Consider the following 21497-nt stretch of genomic DNA (forward strand, 5'->3'; position numbering starts at 1 on the left):
AAGGGACCCCCCAACGGCCCAGTCCAGCCTGCAGTGAAGCCCAGTTTCCAGGGACACATTCCAGGGAGGCCGCTGCTCTCTCCCTGTCAAGGTCCGGTGCTCATAACACATCCAGTGCATCCTCTGCGGAGGAGCGGACGGTGGAGTCACCGCATACACATGACTTTATTCACATACGTTCAACTCCAAGTGCTCCGCCCACCTCTACCCCACACCTGTCTTCCCCCAACACAACGTGACACTGGGCAGTTCTCTGGAAGGAGCCTTCGTCGGGGGACTGGCCTCAGGCAGCTCTGTGTTGGGGTGTCTGCCTAAATGCCTCCCGTGGTGTGGCCAGTTGCATGGTGCATGTGAGTTCGGACTTGAAGACAAAAGGATGTGTTTTTGCAGATTGTGGTCCTTGACCATAAGCCACTTACTGAGAAAACGCACTCTTCCCTAGGCTCCAGGAGGGACTGGAAAGATTTTCAAGGGGGATGTTGACCATCCCCAACTCTCTCTAGGCTCTGACCACAGCCCCTCACCCCTCTGCACGTTTTGATGCCACAAACTTGCCACATAAACTCAGCTGGAAAGTGCTGAGAACTTGCTTGGAAAATGCTGTAGCCAGAGGTTCTCCTCCACCGGCATTTTTCCGTACCTGGAACTGCATTCACTAGATCACACTGACATGGTCATTAAGTTCCTCCAGCAGATCTCCGGCAGAATGGAAAGCACATCCTTCTCCCGCCGCCACAGCTGTTCTCCGCCATCATCCCTGGGTGCGAGAAAGGGCTGCACAGTTCTGCCCGCTGTAGAGGCCACGGAACGCTTCACTTTCTGTTGAACTCGGATACCACCTGAAACCAGAAAAAAGTCATCAGGTTTTTTCACTATCAACAAAATCAAAATAGCATGGAGAAATTAATGAAGCCTGCTGTGGAAAAGTTTTGTTCCCTGGCAGATATTACATTTTAGATTAGGCATTCCAAAAAGACACTAAATCTCAATAATGTAAACAATTTATTACATTTTAAAATTCAACGTTTCCTGCAGCTAAAATGCTTTTTATTTTTAGACTATGTGTTTTATTTTTTTCTGGTGGAAGAGGCTGATCCGTTTGGTTCTTTCTCTACCACCTGTCCTGTCTTTTCCACATACCTGTGTCCTCTTGTCCCACCACCTGTGTTCCTCGTGCTGGGACAGAAGCTCAGGCTGGGCTGCCTCTCCCAATCCTGCGCTCTCTGCTGCCAGCTGGCGTCTTTCTCACTTGCTTCCGTGACGGTGTTCTGAGACCACCTCCCGTGATCAGACCAATATTATCTGTCAGTTCCCTCTCCCCCGCCTTCTCTCTCCATACATATGTGCACATATATCTAATGATGTTCAGTGATACATATGTATATATAGGCATATGTATTAGGATTTCCAAAATAATTGTTTTGACTTTTTAAAATCAACTTTCAACTTTTATTTTGGATTCACTGGGGTGCATGTGCAGGTCTGTTACATGGGTATAGTAAAGAATGCTGAGCTGTGGGGTACAAATGATGCCATCATCCAGATAGCATAGCACCCTGTCAGGAGTCTCTCGGCCCTTGCCCCCTCCCTCCTCCACCGTCTAGTGGTTCCCAGTTTCTGTTGTTCCCATCTTCGTGTCTATGTGGACCCAATGTTTAGCTCCCACTTATAAGTGAGAACATGAGGTAGCTGGTGCTCTGTTCTTGTGTTAATTTGCTCCAGCGGCCGCAGAGGACATGATTTTGTTCATTTCTCTGGCTGCGTAGTATTCTATGTGGTAGACGCACCACATCTTTATCCAGTTCACTGCTGATGGGCATCTAGGTTGATTCCACGTCCCTGCTACTGTGAACAGTGCTGCGATCACCATAGTAAGCGCCTGTGTCTTTTTGGTGAAACGACTTCTTTTCCTTTGGGTATATACCCAGTAGTGGCACTGCTGGGTCAAATGGTAGTTCCGTTTTAAGTTCTCCAAGAAATCTCCAAACTGCTTTCCATGGTGGCTGAACTAATTTCCATTCCCTCCAATGGTATATACGTTTGTAAGTGTTTCTTTTCTTTGCAGCCACCCCAGCGTCTATTTTTTGACTTGTTAATTATCATTCTGAATGGTGTGAGATGGTATCTCATCGTGATTTTGTTTTGGATTTCTCTGATGATTAGTGATGTGGAGCATTTTTTCATAGGTTCATTATCTGCGTGCATGTCTTCTTTTGAGAAGTCTATTCATGTCCTCTGCTCTTTTTGATGGAGTCATTTTTTGCTTATTGATCTGTTAAGTTCCTTGCAGATTCTGGACACTAGACCTTTATCATATGCACAATTTGCAAATATTTTCTCCCATTCTGTAGGGTGTCATTTACTCTGTTGATAGTTTCTCTTGCTGTGCAGAAGTTCTGTAATTATGCATGTTAATCTTTGTTTGTGTTGCAATTGTTTTTGTGGTCTTTGCCATACATTCTTTGTCAAGGCTGATGTCCAGAATGACATTTCCTAGGTTTCCTTGCAGTATTTGTATAGTTTGAGGTCTTACGTTTAAATCTTTGATCCGTTTTGAGTTAATGTTTGTATATGGTAAAAGGTAGGAGTCCAGTTTCAATCTTCTGCATGTGACGAGCCAGTTATCCCAGCAGCATTTATTGATGGGGAGTTCTTTCCTCATTGCTTATTTTTCTCAACTTTGTCAAAGATCAGATGTTTGTAGGCACGTGGTTTTGGTTCTGGTTCTCTAGTCTGTTCCATTCGTCTGTATGTCTGTTTTTGTACCAGTGCCACACTATTATAGTGACTGTAGCCTTGTAGTATAGTTTGAAGTCAGGTAATCTGATAGCTCCATTTGTTCTTTTTCCTTAAGTTTACTTTGGCTATTTGGGCTCTTTTTTGGTTCCATATGAATTTTAGAGTAGTTTTTCCTAATTCTATGTAAAATGATGATGGAAGTTTGATAGAAATAGCATTGAATCGTATACATACGTAACAAACCTGCACATTGTGCACATGTACCCTAGAACTTAAAGTATAATAATAATAATAAAAAAAGCATTGAATCTGTAGGTTGCATTGGGCAATATGGCTACTTTAATGATATTTATTCTTCTAACCCATGAGCATGGAATATTTTAGCGTTCATGTCATCTATGACTTCTCTCAGCAGTGTTCTGTAGTTCTCCTTGTAGAGATCTTTCACCTCCTTGGTTAGAAATATTCTGTGCGTCTTAGTTAGATGTAATCTGTGTATTTTGTGTGTGTGTGTATATGGCTATTGTCAAGGTGATTGCATTCTTGATTTGGCTCTCAGTTTGAACAATTTATTGGTGTATAGAAATGCTACTGATTTTTATACATTGATTTTGTACCCTGAAATTTTATTGAAATTGTCTATTGGTTTAGGAGCCTTTCAGCAGAATCTTCAGGGTTTCCTAGGTTTAGAATCGTATCATCAGTGAAGAGAGATAATTTGGCTTCTTATTTCCTATTGGGATGCCTTTTCTTTCTTTCTCTTGCCTGACTGCTCTGGCTAGCACTCCAGTGTTGAACAGAAATGGTGAGAGCAGGCATCCTTGCCTTGCTCCAGTTCTTAAGGTGAATGCTGCCAGCCTTTGCCTGCTCAATATATTGGTTGTGGGTTTGTCATAGATGCCTCCTACTATTTTGAGGTACATCTTTCAATGCCTAGACTGTTGAGGGTTTTTTTACTCATGAAGGGATGTTGGATTTTATTGCAAGCTTTTTCTGCACTGTTGGGATAATCATACGGTTTTTGTTTTAGTCCTCTTTATGCGGTGAATCATATTTATCGATTTGCATATGTTGAACCAATCTTGCATTTGAGGGATAAAGCCTACCTGTCATGGTGAATTGCCTTTTTGATGTGCTGCTGGATTCAGTTTGCTAGTATTTTGTTGAGGATTTTTGCATCTGTGTTCATCAGGGATATTAGTCTGTGGTTTTCTCTTTTTGTTGTGTCTGTCAGATTTGGGTATCAGGGTGATGTTGGCTTCACAGAATGAGTTAGGGCGGAGTCCTTCCTCCTCAATTTTTTTGGAATAGTTTCAGTAGAATTGGTACCAGCTCTTCTTTGTATGTTGGTAGAATTCAGCAGTGAATTCATTTCATCAATATTGGTCTATTCAGGGTTTCAATTTCTTCCTGATTCAATCCTGGGAGGTTGGGTGTGTCTAGGAATGTATCCATTTCCTCTAGTCCAAAAGAACCACTTTTAGAAGCTGGATGGTATATGGAGTTGAAACCCAGTTCACCAGGAAATTATTAATTCACTGTAATAAAGATGCGTTTGTTGCCAGTTACGTATTTACCTAAGTGAACAGTTGGTCACCTCGATGGACTTTGATTAACATACAAATGTATTTTAAACGTGGGTTGTGCTTAGCTTTCCATTTTGCAGAGTGTGTGGGTCCTGGGAAGGCTCCCCAGCATGGCCCATCCTGCCCCTGGCACTGCGGCAGCTCCTGCCCCAGCCTGTGCTCTCTGGGGAGGCCCCCGAGGCCCAGGCCCGTCTCAGTGCTTTCACATGCAGTGTGGCTAGGTACAGAGTGTGGGTGTAGTTATGTGCTTCTCCAGTTCATCTGAGCTAGACCTCCTGATCTATTTCTGCCTACATGTTAAGACACAAAAAAGACAAAAGTCAAGGAACTGCTGCCATCCTCACTGCTTTCCAAAGCTGCATTTCCTGTGTGCACGCCTCAGTTAGGCTCACTGCCGCTCTGTTCTTCACCCCCACTTGCTCTCAGACGATTACGGGCGAGACCGCCTTTCTCCAGACTTCTATGAAGAGTCGGAAACTGACCCTGGTGCCGAAGAGCTCCCGGCCCGGATCTTTGTGGCTCTCTTTGACTACGACCCGCTCACCATGTCCCCAAACCCAGATGCTGCAGAGGAGGAGCTCCCCTTTAAAGAAGGCCAGATCATCAAGGTGCGGGACTGCTGCCTGGGGCAGCTTCAACAGCCCGTGAGGCGGGTCTGGGTCACGGGGGCGGAGACTCCTGGCAACTTAGAGATACGATGACTCCTGCAGGTCATGGGTGGGACATGTCAGCCGCCTTCTCCTGCAGGCCGTGGGCGAGGCACGGGGAGCCGGGCACAGGAGGAGGTGGCATGGTGCTGTGACGGCCAGGGACCTGCTCTCTGCAGAGTGCCTTCTCCAGCGTCTGCCCGGTTTGTGCACACAAACACCCAAATGTGTCCTGTGAACTCTGGATTCTATTAGGGCCTATGTTGTTGAGAAAAATATACAGGCTCCAAATTTTAAAACAACACTTGTCAGTCAGCAGACAGGCAAGGAAGAAAGGAAGGAGAGAGAGGAAAAGGGAGGGAAAAAGGGAAGAAGGGAGCATCACTAGCTAGAGGTGGGAGTTCCATGCCTTAGCTTTAACACGCCTGATGGAGGCTGTTTCCTATCCCTTTGATAGCCAGCCGTCTTTTTTTTTTTTTTTTTTTGAGACAGAGTCTTGCTCTGTCACCCAGGCTGGAGTACAGTGGCACCATCTCGGCTCACTGCAACCTCTGCTTCCCGGATTCAAGTGATTCTCCTGCCTTAGCCTCCCGAGTAGCTGGGACCACAGATGCACGCCATCACATCCAGCTAATATTTTTTGTATTTTTAGTAGAGACAGGGATTCACCATGATGGCCAGGCTGGTCCCAAACTCCTGACCTCAAGGGATCTGCCCGCCTTGGCCTCCCACAGTGCTGGGATTACAGGCCGTGAGATCCAGCCTTCTGAGAGAAGAGGAGCCTTGTGAGTTTTAAGTAGGGAAAATGAGAGACAGCGTGCTGTTCAGTAGGAGAGGGGAAAGACAGAGGGCCTTGAACCCTGTTTGCAGTTTCAGCAAGGGTCCTGAGAGTTGGCATCTGAGAACAGTCGGAATGCCTGCTGTGTGGCACTATCTTGTTACGCAGGAACCCATTTCAGGCAGACAGCAACACCGCTTTGTGCAGCCTACCTGGTCCTTCTTGGTCGAGTGGGGTCTCATCACGCACCCTTTTAATGTGCGTGAATTTAAATACATGCATTCATCCAAGCAAACCCCCTGCCCGATGAGAAGAATGTCAGGTTGTCCAAACGCTAGATGAAACACTGGCTCTTGAGTCAGTCACAGAGCGAGGGTTACATGTACACATCTATGGCATACACGTGGGTGACCTATGCAGGTGATCTATGGTATTTTAAAACTATATTTAAAATATATTTTTGACTATACTCACTCACCATCAGTGGGACTATTGTATTTCTGAACCAATCAATTACAATGCTTGATTTATTTTTCCCCACGGCTCTAGGTTTATGGTGATAAAGACGCTGATGGATTCTACCGTGGGGAAACCTGTGCCCGGCTTGGCCTTATTCCTTGTAACATGGTCTCTGAAATACAAGCAGATGACGAGGAGATGATGGATCAGCTGCTTAGACAGGGCTTTCTCCCTCTGAATACACCTGTGGAGAAAATAGGTAAGCGTAAACCCCTATTCGACCTTTCCTGTGCATTTTATCGCACAAAACGCCTGCTGCTCAGAGAGGCAAGTGGTGACGAGGAGACCCCAAGTTGCATCATTTAAATATGCCAAAGTCATGTAATTGTTGACCAGTGATTTTTCTTGGGCAAAAGCCACTCTCCAAACCAGGACTGCCAGTCGTCTGCGTGCTTTAGGGACACACGTACATAAATGTGAAGACACAGATGATCTAATGGGCGATGAAGTACAGTCTTGCTTGCAAAGACTATCTAGAAAACACATGATTAGCTGCCTTCTGGTAATATGGTTTGAACATCAGCCTGTCTACAATAAATTTCAGTGGGTGGTCAGGGGAGTGCTGTGCCTTTCATTCTTTAGGTGACCTTTGCTTATCCAAGAGGCACAAAAGCTCTTTTCTCTTTAGTTTGGGTAGACATGAAACTCCTTCATTTATCTTAAGCCAGTCTGCAAGCACCCGTGAGAATGCAGCAAAACTATTTTCAGTGATTTTTAAGCAACATTACATTTATGAGTTTTTAATTTTTTTCCATGTACAATGACAATGTATTCATTTAAAAAGCCTCTATTGTCTCGAAAAAAGCCTCTATTTTTTCTAAAATGCTGTAGAGAGATATCAGTTTTATAGCATTCATATTTAAGGTTTAATACTTCAAAACTTGATTAACTTCTAAATCAGACTCCAAAGACAAAATTCAGTGCTTCAAACACTATACATAGTTTTAAGGATAATCACAAAATCAAAACATTTCAACCTTTTTTGGCATTAATAAGCGCATCATCTCAAGATAGAATCCACATCTAATAGTCAAGGTTTAGTGTGAATATATCGCCCACATTAAACCCATGAGATTGAAGATCTTTGAGCCCTTTATCCCCCTATCCACTTTTGTTAAGATCTTCTTTCCCGAAGTGGACTAAGCCTGTTTCGAAGAGAACACAGGCCCTGTACACCACAGACCCAGAAAGTATACAAGAATTTCTTTTAAGGAATGGTAACTTGATTTATATTATCAATTAGATTAAATGTTTTTTATTCCATTTTTTTAAATGTGGATGGCCAAGGGAACCTAGCCTGATATATCTACGTGCCCCGCCCCGCCCCACCCCACCCCCGCCATCGCCAGAAACGATCATCCTTAATGGTGAAAGGCTGAATGTGATCCTCCTCAGACTGGGCGCAGACAAGGACTTTGGCCCTCACCACTCCTTTTCCACATCATACTGGGGGTCATAACCAGGGCGACATGGTGAAGGAAAGTCACACCTGGCGTACAGACTGGAAGGGAAGGAATACAACTTTTTCTATTCACAGACGACATGGAAATCTACTTAGAAAATCTCAAGGAATCTCAAAGGATAAAAAAGTTCCTAGAACTAACAAATGGAGTGTAGCAACCTCAACGGATACAAGGTCAATATACAAAAATCAGTTGTATTTCCATATGTGAGAAAGGAAAATTTAGAAATTAAAAATTTTAAAAGTAGTGCCACTTACAATGACACAACAAAACATGAACTACTTAGCATTAAATCTAACAAAACGTGCAGTATTTGTATGACGAAAACCAGAAGACACTGAGGAAAGAAATTAGATACCTAAATAAATGGACAGAGAGATCATATTCATGGACTTAATATTGTTATGTCAGCTGTCCGCAAGGTAGCCTACAGATGCAGTGCAAGACCATTCAGAATCTGTGCCGGGATTTATACAGATTCAACAAGATAATTCTAAAATGTATATGGAGGGGCAAAGGAACTGGAATAGCCAAAACTATTTCAACAAGAACAAGAAGGTTGGAAGATTCACGTAAGCTAATGGAAGCTTACTACTGTAGAGGTAAGCTAATTGAGGTAACGTGGTATTGGAGAAAGGATAGAAACGTAGATTAATGGGGCAGAATGAAGTCCAGAAACAGACTAATACATATGGAGTCCAGTGATATTGGACAAAGGTAAAAAGGCAATTCAACGGAGAAAGGATGCTCTGTTCAATAACTGGCGCTGGCATTACTGCACATCCATATGCCAAAAATGAATCTTAACCCATACTCTCACCATATTAAAAACTTCAGTAAAAATGGATCACACTTTTAAGTATAAAAATTAAGACTCTAATACTTCCAGAAGAAAACGCAGGAGAAAACTTTATAATAATCAGGCAACGATTTCTTTGACAGGACATTAAAACATGATCCATAAAAGGAAAAAGTCAGTGTTAGGCTTCACCAAAATTAAATACTCTGTGCTGGAAAAGTGCAGAATAAAAAGACAGCCATAAGCTGGCAGAAAATACTTGCAAGTAAACCCATTGGGAAAAGGACTTGCGTTCAAAATACACAGAGACTTTTCAAAACTCATCAGTAAGGAAACAATCCAATAAAAATATGTATAAAATATTTAAGTGACCTTTTACCAAAGATGATATGTGGGTGGCAAATAAGCACATGAAAAGATGCTTAACATCACCAGTGAAATACGAATTAAAACCACCCTGAGAAACCAATGCACACACACTTAGAATGGCTAAGATTAAAATGACTGGCCATCGCAGGTGTGGGCACAAAGCGGGCCAGGTGGGCCTCTGCACTGCTGGTGAAAGTGGATAATGGCATCACTGCTCAGCAAAACAGTTTGCTGGTTTCTTATAAAGTTATATGTGCACTTACAATACAATCCAATAACTTCACTCTTATACACTTACCCAAAAGAAAGGGAAACTTATGTTCACACACACAAAACCTATACATGAATATGTTTGATGTTTTGATGACCAACAGTCATCAAAATCTGGAAACAACTCAGGTGCTTTTAGCTGGTCACTGAGTAATGGAGTGAAGGCGCCCCACACAATGGAGCCTACTCAGCAATGGAACAGAGCCACTGCTGATACAGCCAGTGACAAGGGTGAATCTCAGAGGCATCATCCAAATGAAAGAAGCCTGTCTCAAAAGCTACATTCTGTATGAGTCCCTTTCAGTGACATTCTGGAGAGGGCCAAAGTCTGGGACAGGAAACAGATCCGTGGTTACCTGGGCTGAAGTGACTACAGAGGACCGTGGCCGGTGTATATCTTGATTGTTGTGGGGTTTCTGGACCGTGTGTGCTTATCACAAAGTAAAGTACTGCACGCTAGAAAGAGCCTTAGTGTAGGTAAGTTCTACCTCAGCGAGAAGTACCTGTATGTTGTTATGCCACCTTTCCAAAGTCAGACTTGTAACATTCCCTGTAACATGAAGAATGCTGAGAAACACTAACCTCTGGGTGAGGTCATAATGCAAGGAGACACACATGTGCAGGTCTGACAGAGGACACGTGCACAGAGGCTTGTGTGCGTCCTGTAAACTACAGCAGTGGCTTGTAACCAGAACCCAAGGGGAGTAATCGCTGGAATTTTGCAGGTCTACACAAGTGGTCCCTATACCTGCTGAAAACCACTGAAAAGCCACATCGCTGACTTTAGCTGCCGTTAAGATAGTTGCCTTTGATGGTGTTCATCTGTATGTTTGGAATTCCCCAAATCAAATGTAAGCAGCAAGTAGCTGTGTTGAGAAGAAACACACAAATGCCAACTTTCGCCAGGAGGCAAGTCCTTCCCAGCCCCACACCTTCGGTCTGACAGGGGTTTCCTGATCGGGCCAGGTCCTGCGGCTCTCCACTGAGGCCTCCTTACGTCCGGAGAGTTTTCCCCTGTTATCTGTGTGGAGCGCTCACGCTGGGCAGAGCCTAGGGCAATTCCTCTGCAGCCACTTATGCTTCTGAGTGTGCTGGGATGACGCCCAGGCCCCCATCTGTGGCAGAGACAGAGCCAGGCCGTGGGAATGCACCTCTAAGTCGACTGTGCAGAGCTGGGCTCTTCTCCACGGCCACTGCTAAACCACAGCGGAAGGATGCCGGGGAAGCAGCATGGGGGAAGCCACAGGGCTGGGTGGAGAAGGCATCCCTGTTTATATTCATGCTTCTCCTGAGGACGGTGCCTTAGTTTTGCCTCGACTCAGGGGAGCATGACTTGATTTCGTCATGCCACCACAGTTACACAAACAGGCACTTTTAAAACGGTGTCTATGGGGCTTTCCCAGAGCAATGGTCACAACCGCGCACTGTGCAGGGCCTCACGAGCGACGGCCTCCCTGTGTTGGCCAAAGCCGTCTAAATTTGCTGTTTGAGAGCCCTGTGCTTCACGTGAGTCTCACCGGCTTAATGGACAGACTGGAGGAAGGAAAATGTTTATGTTACTCTAAGGGGGAGAAACCATACTACAGCAAAAATGTAAGAATATGGAGTCCCGGAGGACTGACCCGAAGTAGAGACATTGGCTGATCTGAGTGTCCAGGGGCATGTGGCCCTGTTAGCGATGCCAGGTTGCAGCTGCATTGGCCTTGTGTGACACGGAAGGAGGGGGAACGCTGCTAAGTGAAATAATGTCATGATGGCTTTCCTCCCCCCTTGTGATTTGAACAGAGAGAAGCAGAAGAAGTGGCAGGCATCATTCAGTATCAACCCGGAGAATGGTGGCCCTGTATGATTATGACCCCAGAGAAAGCTCGCCCAACGTGGATGTTGAGGTACCAGCCAAACACTGTGCTTCATGACAGACACAAAACCACACCCCCATCCCTTCCCTCGTGGTACACCACACTGAGGCCACGTGTGTTCACCTTCTCATTCCTTCTCTCCAAACCATCCGTAGGAAGGGCTGCCAACCCGAGGAACGGCTGATACAGACATGGCCACACAGGAGAGAAATTATGGGATTCCCAGGGACACGGCCAGCCCCTGACGAGCCCTGTCCCTGTGGCCCAGATTTTCCTGTGCCACCACAGAGAGAGCAATCTGTCATCCACATCTAATGGTGCTGCCACCTGAGGGCCATCTTTAGGAGAGAAATAAAAGCCCATCACATGTGGTCAGCAAACAAAAGCAAAGCAGTAGGCCCCACACATAGAACAGAACAGAAAGCAGTGATAGGTGAGGTTGCGTCGCCTGGCACCGCTTGGGATGCCTGGTGTCTTGAAGGCTGAAACCGCCGCCTTCAGAAATGAGATGGGGTCTCCAGTCTCTGCAGCCACCAGCTGAGATGACAAGGTGTATGTGAACCCAGGTGACACAGTACTTGGCGCTCTCTGACAAGCCATTGGTTCGCCAACTATATTCCCTCATTTTTACATTTAGAAAGAAAACGTGTTTGGTTGTTAATATCATCTAGATTTCTGTTTCCATGTTCTGCTTGGTGACTGTGAACTGAAATGTGCTGGGTCAGTTGGACTCCTGAGGGCAGTGAGGTGTGTTTGACACCACCTGACTCAGGGTCGCAGCCTGGCCCAGAATAGACACTGAATAAAGTGATGTTCAGGCCGGGTGCGGTGGCTCACGCCTGTAATCCCAGCACTTTGGGAGGTGGGCAGATTGCTTGAGCTCAAGAGTTCAAGACCAGCCTGGGCAACATGGCAAACCCCCATCTCTTTAAAAAATATAAAAATTAACCAGGCTTGGTGGCACACACCTGTAGTCCCAGCTGCTCAGGAGCCTGAGGCAGGAGAATTGCTTGAACCCAAGAGGCGGAGGTTGCAGTGAGCTGAGGTTGCGCCACTGCTCTCCAGCCTGGGCAACACAGTGAGATTCTGTCTTGACAAATAAATAGATGTTTCATTAATAATTGAGTAGGTTTTAAAATACTCAGTGAAAGATATTTATGTAATGGTCCTTATACTACAGAGAACATTTCCCTAATATTCCAGGTTTTACAGTTAACTATTTCACTAGCTTTAAAAATGTATTACCAGTAGAACATGGTAATAATCTTGAATTTCGGCCAAAATCAAAGCACGGCAGCATTTTCTTTTGGGGGGCATTATCTTGGTTTGTCCTGACTTTCCAGAAGCTTCTACCTTGCTTTGACTGAAAGAGTCAGTGAATACCCGAAATTCTCAAGTAGTAAGGGAAAGCATAGAGAACTTATTTTTAAAAAAACAACTACTTTTATATAGAAAAATACTATTAATTTGACGTTTCATCTCCACAGGCTGAACTTACATTTTGCACAGGAGATATTATTACTGTTTTTGGTGAAATTGATGAAGATGGATTTTATTATGTAAGTTTTGGAAATATCAAGAGGTACCATTTATGATTGTATTCTTTTTCATTTATTTTGTGTGTTTTGTTTTGCTAGTCTGTTCTTTCTCTTAAAACTGGGCATGAACTTCATACGGCTGCTGACAGCGTTGCTTAATTGGCTTGTCTCTTTGCTGAGTTATAGATAATCTAGAAAGTTGGGACTGTGAACTTCATTGTTTGTTCCTTGCAAATACGAGTCTTTTTAATGGATCTACATTATAAACAAAACAAATACATTCATATTCTTATTTTTTAAATTGCTGCCACCCAAACATTTACAAAACAATTTAAGTTTCTAGATTACTTACTGTATAGGTCAGAAATAAATTTTAGGAAAAGAAAGAAATACAAATAAGCAAAGAAATATACAACTAAAACACCCCAGATTTTAGGACTTCTCCCTTTCCTTTTATCTAGAGCCTATTGCTGTTAGCAGCAGGGAACACCCCGCCCCACCTTGCTGCGAGTGATTCCCGGCAAGGACCTCAGAGCCACCCTCCTTCCTTTTCTGTTCCCCTGGGGCATGTCTTGAATATTCCCTGGGGCAAAGAAGGGAGGAAATGGGGTGGGGTTATCTCAGAGTTTCTGCAGATGGGGCACCTTTGCAAGTAGCTGCCCCCTCCCTGACCAGAAGCCCACAGGGCCACTTAGGACCCTGCGCAGAGCCCAGTGTGTGTGGGGGGGTCCCCATCTTGCACAGGTGTTTCCACCTGCTCCCCCGCTGCCTTTATCAGAATCGGCAAGAAGTGATGACATCCTGGACGGTAGGTTTCTCTGAGTCAAATAGATGCTGCAGCCACAGGCATGTGTGGAATTCCCAGGCTCTCTCCTCTGCCTGGTTTCTGGTTTTTAAGAGTTCAGCCCTTGGTGAGGATATTCATACTTTGTCACATGTGTTTCAAATAGTTAGTTCCAGCTCAACCTCTGCTTTTTAACTGTGTGTGTGTTTGGTTCTCCATTTTTGTTGTTTATTAACGATGAATTTTACATTTGTATGTGGTCAGATATTTCCGCCTTGGGGGTCATGCCCGAAAGGTCCTTCAATGTGATAGAAATAATCACCTCATTTTGTTTCGATTTTATAGTTTCCTTTTCCACATGTAAATCTCAAGTATCTACCATCTTTTCCTAACTATAAGAACTAATGTCTCAACACATTTACTAAATAATCTGCACTTTCCCTACTTTAAAAAAATCATTTAATAATAAACAATGTAATACATTTTAAAATTAAAGTATAAATAGGAATTTAATACTTGAGTATTTATGGACTTTAACACTACTCCATGCTGCCTTAATTATTGTATTTTTATCATGCATTTTTACATTTGGGAGGGGTCATTTTGTAAAGAGTCCCACCCCCACAACCAATCTATAATTTTTTGTTTAGAGGTACATTTCGCTTTTGGAAGAAACAGACATAGTATCGTCTTTCAATTCTGACATAGCATGTATCTCCTTCTAAAAAGTTTTTCCTTTCATCTGTCAGACAAGATTCATGGATTTATTCTTACACATCCTTTATATATCTTAAGTTTACTCTTAGCAACTATACAGATCCAATGGCTGGGCATGGTGACTCACACGGAAGCCGAGGCGGGCTGATCACCTGAGGTCAGGAGTTCGATACCGGCCTGGCCAACGTGGTGACACCGTTTCTACTAAAAATACAAAAGAATTAGCCAGGCGTGGTGGCATGTGCCTGTAATCCCAGCTACTTTGGAGGCTGAGGCAGGAGATTCACTTGAACCCAGGAGGTGGAGGTTGCAGTGAGCCGAGATCGCGTCACTGCACTCCAGCCTGGGTGACAGAGCGAGACTCCGTCTCAAAAACAAAACAAAAAAGGAATTATATAGATCTTATTGCGATTGTGAATGATTTTTCCCGCTAGTATATATTCCACTGGTTATTTAGAAAACACGTCGGAAAAGTGTGTGTGTGTGTACATGTCCCCCACAAATCACTTTTCTGAATGCATTTATTTCTGTTATCCACCGATTCCCTTGGGTTCCCCCAGATTGTCATTATTTTGCCTCTTCTTCATCAATATTTGTAATTGTCATCATTTCTAATTGTCTTACTAATCACTTAGAACAACTCAGAATAACAGATGAGGAAATCTGTGACTTGATATGTATTTTAGTAGGAATACCACTAATATTTTACACTGTTATATGTAGGGTAGACTATCAATAAAGATAGATGGTCTTTATAATGCTAAGAAAGTATCCTTTATAATGCTAAGAAAGTTTTAGTTTGCTATGCTTATTTTTCATCGGTAAATTACTGGCCATCATATATGATACTATTTTTAAGGCACTGGAAGTTGATTTACTAATATTTTATTCAGAAGTTATATTCCAGAGATAATAATCTGTATTCTTTGGATACCTTTGTTGTGGCTTTTGGTATCAGGATTATGCTAGAATTACCAAATAAACAAAGAAGATTTCAATCTTTTTCTATGCTTTGGAGCAGATTGAGTGACATAGGAATTACTATAATTTGAAGGTTATTAGAATCTGCCCAAAGATCCTTTAGGTTCAGTATCTTTTTAGACTGCAGTTTTCATTTGCTTAAATGGTTATCTTATCGAGCCAATTTTTAACAATCTACGTATCTTTAGAGGAACGTACTTTTCATTTAGATTTTCACATGTAGAAACAATGGGCATGGTGCTTTCTTGGAATTTAAAAAGATTTTTCTAACTTGTCTGCATGTTTCTATTCCTGAGTTATGTTTTATCTTCTTAGTTTCTTGAATAGTCTTGCCTAAATTTTTATATTATAGTGGGAAGTAGATCTAAATTAATATTAAATGTATGCTTCTGTTTATTGACCACTCCTCCAAATAGTTTTAGGATGATTTTGCTGGTCGTGTTCACTGAGCGGACTGCCCAGTTCATTTAAATATTTCTTATTTGATAAACAATGACAGGGGACACCTAATTTGATACCAAAAATCTTAAATTTCTTGGAACTTCGTTTTCTGATATCTGTAACCTGAAACATCTCAAGAGAGCAAACTCAAATCCTCCACCGGTCCTACTACTGTAATATCACCCTCCTCTTTCTCTGTTCTGCTATATCCTGTATCAGTAAAACGAGTGTAAGCAGGGAGCCCCGAGGGACCCCTGCTGTGCTACCTGGCCGTTTCCTCCTTTTGCTATTTCCTAATTTACATCAGCCCCCATTAAGTCACTGAAGACACTGAAGACTTCTAACACCCCATCATATTTTGAAGCTCATGCTGTTCTTGCTATAGCCCAGCATCTCGATATCTGACACCTTAAATCGTGTACCTTCCTGTGTCAAAAGCATCCATCACGTGGCGTACTAAGGTACGGAAGATAATCCAGAGAGGTATGCAAACATGAGTGAACTTCTCACTGACTGGGGCACAGAGGAAACTGGGAGGGAAGTGATTTTGGTGTTTTCTGCCTTTCAGCCGATTCCCATTCTGTCTGGACATTAGGCCTCCAGGTAGTTACTGTTTGGCCTCAAATAGAGAAGTGGTGGGAAATGAGGCATAGGAGAGAAGCAGAAATCAGATTATGGAGGGACTGCGCGGGGAAAGGTCAAGGTGAAATTTTTTTTTAGAGAAAGTTATTCTGTAAAGGGTTTTGTTGGTACACTTTTAAAGGGGGATGGGAGTGGGTCCAGGAAGCCAGGTAACATGCTATATGGAGCCGTCCAGGCAGGAAACATGGCCTGAACTATGTCAGTACCAGGGGAAGGCAGACAAGAGGCAGACTCAAGATAATCTTATCCAGAGCTCAGACTGTCAGTTAGAGGGACAGAGAATGTCGTCTGGGGGAGCCTTAGTTTCTGACCTAGGCAATGGGCGTCCTTGAGACTGCAAGGATAAGAACAGTGTTGAATGGAAAACCTGGCTTAGAAACTCTTGAGCTTGAAGGGTATGAACAGGACATCTGAGCCTCTCCAAATGGAACGGAACTTAGGCCAAAGCAGTCTTCACACCGCGAGCAGCTCCAGTCATCACGTTGGATGCAGCATGCAGTGGTAGAGGCATCAGACATGGGGGAGTGACGTGGCACATGTGCGTTGTGACGTGGATTTTACTAGGGCTATGTGTGTTCGGCCCAAAAGAACAAGAGCAATAGCCAGTGCAGGCAGTTCCACCCACGTTCTACTCAGCCAGAGCAGGGGCTGGCCTGGAGACCTGGCTCTGCAGGAGCCTCTGCGGGTTGGTGTACACATGCCTCTTGTGGTGTGAGCATGACACCAGTGGAGATGGGTGCTTAAAGCTGTGTGTGTTCACAGAACACAGTCCCCAAATATAAGCCAACTACTCCATCTGGTGCTCAACCAAGGAAAACTCTTTTCTAAGGCTGGAGGAGAAATCTGGCTGTTGGACCTAATGGGGGAGGGACTTGACTGGTTATAACTTTTGAGTGTCTTTGTGTTTAGATGTTATTTACAACCCTTGATGGGAAGAAATCGCCAGGGGCACATGCACAGTAAAAAGGATAGGTGGCCTAGAAATAGTCTGTCATGTCGACAGAGAAAAATAAGCTAACAATGGAGCCGGAGAGAGAAGGCCCAGGGTAGTCACAGGTAAATAAAATAGGATCTTCAAGGTCCAAGCAGAAGAGTCGGGCAGGGCAGGGCAGTGTGTGTGCACCTGGCAGGGTTGCTGAACAGGAAGATGCAGGAAGTACGTGGGGCTGCCTCTTCCAATTATTTTTTGTGATAAAATCTACATATAATTTATCTAAAATTGGCCAGGTATGGTGGCTCAGCCTGTAATCCCAACACTTTGGAAGGCTGAGGCGGGTGGATCACCTGAGGTCAGGAGTTCGAGACTAGCTTGGCCAACTATGGCGAAACCCTGTGTCTACTAAAAATACAAAAATTAGCCGGGCGTGGTAGCACGTGCCTGTAATTCCAGCTCCTTGGAAGGCTGAGGTGGGAGGATTGCTTGAACCTGGGAGGTAGAGGTTGCAGTGAGCTGAGATCACGCCACTGCACTTCAGCCTGGGTGACAGAGCAAGACTCTATCTCAGTTAAAAAAAAAAAAAAAATCCAAAATAATTTTAAGTATATAGTTCAGTAGTGTTAAGTATGTTTACACTGTGCAATCACCACCATCCATCTCCAGAACTCTTTCCATCTTGCAAAACTGCCATCTTGTTTTCTATAGCAGCTGCTCCATCTCACCTTCCCACCAAAAGTGCACGAGTATTCGTTTCTTCGTATCTTCACCAGTACCTGTTTTTCCTTTTTTTTTTTTTTTTTTACTGATAGTAGTGTGAGGTGGTACTACATGGTTTTGAATTGCATTTCCCTGGAGATTCATGGTGATGGGCATCTTTTCATGTGCCTGTTGGCCACCTGAATCTCATTTTTGGAGAAACGTCTTTCATTGGGTTTTTGAAGTTGTTTATGTGTTCTAGATATTAACCTGTTAGCAGACAGATGACTTGCAGACATTTGCTCCCATTCCACAGGTGCTCATCACTCTGCGGTGGCCTTCGCTGCACAGGTGTTTTGATGCAGTAGGCTCTTCATGTCATTTCCTAGACCTTATACACAGAGAAACAGGATCCCGTGTTGCTCAGTGCCAGCCAATTTTGAACTTGGTTTAGGCACTTTAGGGGCAGATGAGAGTTTGGGGAAGACGTGACATGGTGGGCTCGTGAGCCACTTGGTGCAGATGACCAGTAGGCGGTTGGACGTATGGATCACGACTTTAGACAAGGCATAGATATGTAAATGAGTAGAAAGATCTGGAAGGACATATACCAACCTGAAGCAGTAATGTCTGAGGCGGTATCAACAGACACTTTCATTTTCCCCATATCGTCTGAATGTTTACGGTGAGAACATGTCCATGAGGAAGAGGGAGGACAATCTCAAGGCTGAGTAGATCGGTAGCTCTCAAGCTTGCCAGCATGTTAGGCCCGCCGGGTCCCCTCTCTCTGAAGGTGTCCGTCATCGGTCTGGGCTGGTGTGCTGAGCGATGGTGTTTTTAGCAGCTCCCTCGTGCCTCAGATCAGCCAGGCCCGAGAACCACTAAATGAGATCTACCAAGGAGTGTTTCCTTCAGAAGCCTGATCCTAAGAATTCCAGGGGCTGCTTGGCCAAAAGGCAGATTCCTCAGCTCCCCACTGAACAGGCAAAATCAAGACCCCAGGAAGGGGACTTAGGACTCTGCGTGTTGCTGAGGAAAATCTGGAAACCCTAATTTAGAGTCCTTTCGAGTCCTGCTACTTTTGAACCAGAATAAACTCACCATCTACCTGTACTCTGAGCTGTATTTCTTTAGCTAAAGCAAGATGTGAGTTTCTAGAAAAATAAATTGTTCTTCTGCTTCATCCCTGGTGTTTTAGGGGGAGCTGAATGGGCAGAAAGGCCTTGTGCCCTCAAACTTCTTGGAAGAAGTGCCTGACGACGTCGAAGTCTATCTTTCTGATGCTCCATCCCACTACTCTCAAGATACACCAATGCGCTCAAAGGCAAAAAGGGTAAGCAAACCTATTTAGCCTTTTAAATCTCTGTCCTGTTCTGCCATATGTGGTCTAATACAATCTCTGCACTGGTATTTTTATATCTTGGGCCGAAAAGCATATACCCTGATTTTTTTTTCCTCTGCCCTTCCATTAGAGTTGTGCCTAAAAAATTCTTAATTCTAAATCTTACTCATTTTACAAAAAAAAAAAAAAAAATGACCCTTTCAATTCTAATCAATCTGCCTTTACTCACAAAGAAATGTCCCATCCTACATTAAAGAAACACATCTCAGTTTGATCCAGAATGAAAAGAGGATGGCTCCTCTTCAGATTTGGTGGGCAATGAAGGTTTTTGCCCTCTGTTAGGATTTTAGTCTCTTCACAGGGATCCAAGGGCTTCTCAAGCATATTTAACTATTAGATTACATTCATGTTTAGTATCTCATTTTTATTTTATTTCATCACTGCAAGTTTTTATATATTATATTTTTATATATATATTTTTATTTCTTTGCTCATCTGCTTGGAAACAGAAGAAGAGTGTTCATTTCACACCTTAATCAGGCAATGTAGCCTTCACGTAAGTGAGCAACTGAAGATACCGATAAAGATACCAACTTAAGCTACCTTAAACGGGCCAATGCGGTAGACTTAAGGCTTCATTGTGGGGTTAACAAAAAAAAAAAGATAAAAAGAAATATGTCTCAAAAAATTATTGGACCTAAATAATCAGAATATTACTTGGTCTCAGTTGTAAAGCAACTGAATTTATAGTGAAGCAAATCATCTTTAATCATCATTTCCTACTGTGTGCATTAAGACTATTTGAAAGGCCAACATTGGGAACATATTTCTTAACAAGCTAACTGTGTGTTTACATAGAGCTGCATATTGCATTGTTAGCCACTCTTGGAAAAAGCACAACCTAACAAACATGTTTACTATAGGAAGTTTGACTTGAGAAACTTAACCCAAGGTCAAGCAGATGAGTAGTGAACACAGGCGATCGAGTGTTGGCGCTGAACACTCCAAAGGCTGGCTTGAAGGGCCAGCACGTGTTTTCCTTAAGTAACCCTGCCTCTACCTTATGAGAGGGCTATGCTCCTCCTCAAAGCACAACCTTCTGTGAGAGAAGTTGCTGCAACATGGAGTTGTTGGTATACCAATGCAATACTAAGTTGATGAAGCACGCAGCTCAAACGATCGCATTAGATGGAATAGATGGTATCTTCAGGTGTGCTTTGGGATGCTTTACTAGGTGTTTTCCATTAGAATTAGACCTTGATTTTAAATCCAAGCAAGCTTGAAGCCCCTTGGCTTAGAGCATTTGCCTGCTGAATACTGAACACTCCCATGGCAAGAGTTGCTCTGGAGGGAGGGCCGGAGGAATGCTGCTGCTCTGTCAACGCAGGCACATGCTTCGCTGTAAAAGGAAGCGAGGTAAAGTCGTCCTGCAAAGTATCAGAGTAAAAGTCTACCCCCCTGAAGCACTATTAAGCGCTTAATGTATACTGAAATACTACCATGTGCTGTCTACTGAGGAAAATTCATGTTCAATTATTTGGAAATAATGCAAGCATCCACTAAGGGCCTTTAAGCTTTCTTTGATTGTAATTAAGGTTCATTTTAGTTTTTTTTTTTTTTTTCCAACCAGTGTGCCATCTCCAATATTTCTATAGTAGACTAACCAACCCAGGAATGCACTTTAACAATATCAAGATTTTATATAACCAAATAGTTTCCAATACAACAAAATTCCCTTTATGAACTTTTGCTTTTTAAGATTACTGATGGGTACTCGGCCAACTTTACTATCAACCTAATTTCAAATAATGTCTCCCCTGCCCTTAGTCTTCATTTACGAAGTGAATTATTACCTGCCTTAGCTTTGCCAAAGCAATGGCCATCCTGCACTCCCTTGAGACAGAGAAACGGAACCCACACATTTATGTCTGGGCCCTCTCTCTGGCGTGCTGTGGGAGAGGACCTTTGCTTCTCATGGCATACTTTAACAACTGAAAGAACAAATGAACCCCCTTGACCTTTCCTGGTGGGAAACGGGGACAGTACGATGTTACCAAGTGAATTCTGTTGTTGGCGCTCACACACTCAATAAACTGTAACACTGTACCTACTAGGTTCCTCCTGAGGGTTCAGGTACAGCAAGGAGAGCTCCATCCCCCACAGTCCATCTCCATTCGGGGTCACCTACGTCATCTATGGGTTCTGGTAGTCCTGGGAGAGGCAGGGAAATGTCCTCGAAAAAGAAAAAGGGGCTGCTTTCCAAAGGCAAGAAACTGCTGAAAAAGCTGGGTGCAGTGAAATGATTCATGTACTTCCGGACAACTGCCAAATCTATGTAATTTTCTTTAATTCCAAACTAGGGCTTTCATGACTCAAGTACTTCCTAAAAA

The 21497-nt window shown here is 43.5% G+C and overlaps 1 protein-coding gene across 1 annotated transcript in view; it reads left to right on the top strand.

Moving 5' to 3' along the window:
* Nucleotides 1-21255, top strand: part of RIMBP2 (RIMS binding protein 2) — a 231209-nt gene extending 209954 nt beyond the window's left edge. The window contains exons 15-20 of the mRNA XM_011961210.1: nucleotides 4752-4933; nucleotides 6300-6468; nucleotides 10956-11059; nucleotides 12517-12588; nucleotides 18964-19098; nucleotides 19617-21255. Coding sequence (XP_011816600.1) covers nucleotides 4752-4933; nucleotides 6300-6468; nucleotides 10956-11059; nucleotides 12517-12588; nucleotides 18964-19098; nucleotides 19617-19643 — 689 coding nt within the window. The 3' untranslated portion in view covers nucleotides 19644-21255. The remainder of the gene's footprint in view (nucleotides 1-4751; nucleotides 4934-6299; nucleotides 6469-10955; nucleotides 11060-12516; nucleotides 12589-18963; nucleotides 19099-19616) is intronic.
* The last annotated feature ends 242 nt before the right edge of the window (nucleotides 21256-21497 follow it).

Source organism: Colobus angolensis, unplaced genomic scaffold (genome assembly GCF_000951035.1).
Source record: "Colobus angolensis palliatus isolate OR3802 unplaced genomic scaffold, Cang.pa_1.0 Scaffold115, whole genome shotgun sequence".
NCBI classification, from domain to species: domain Eukaryota; kingdom Metazoa; phylum Chordata; class Mammalia; order Primates; family Cercopithecidae; genus Colobus; species Colobus angolensis.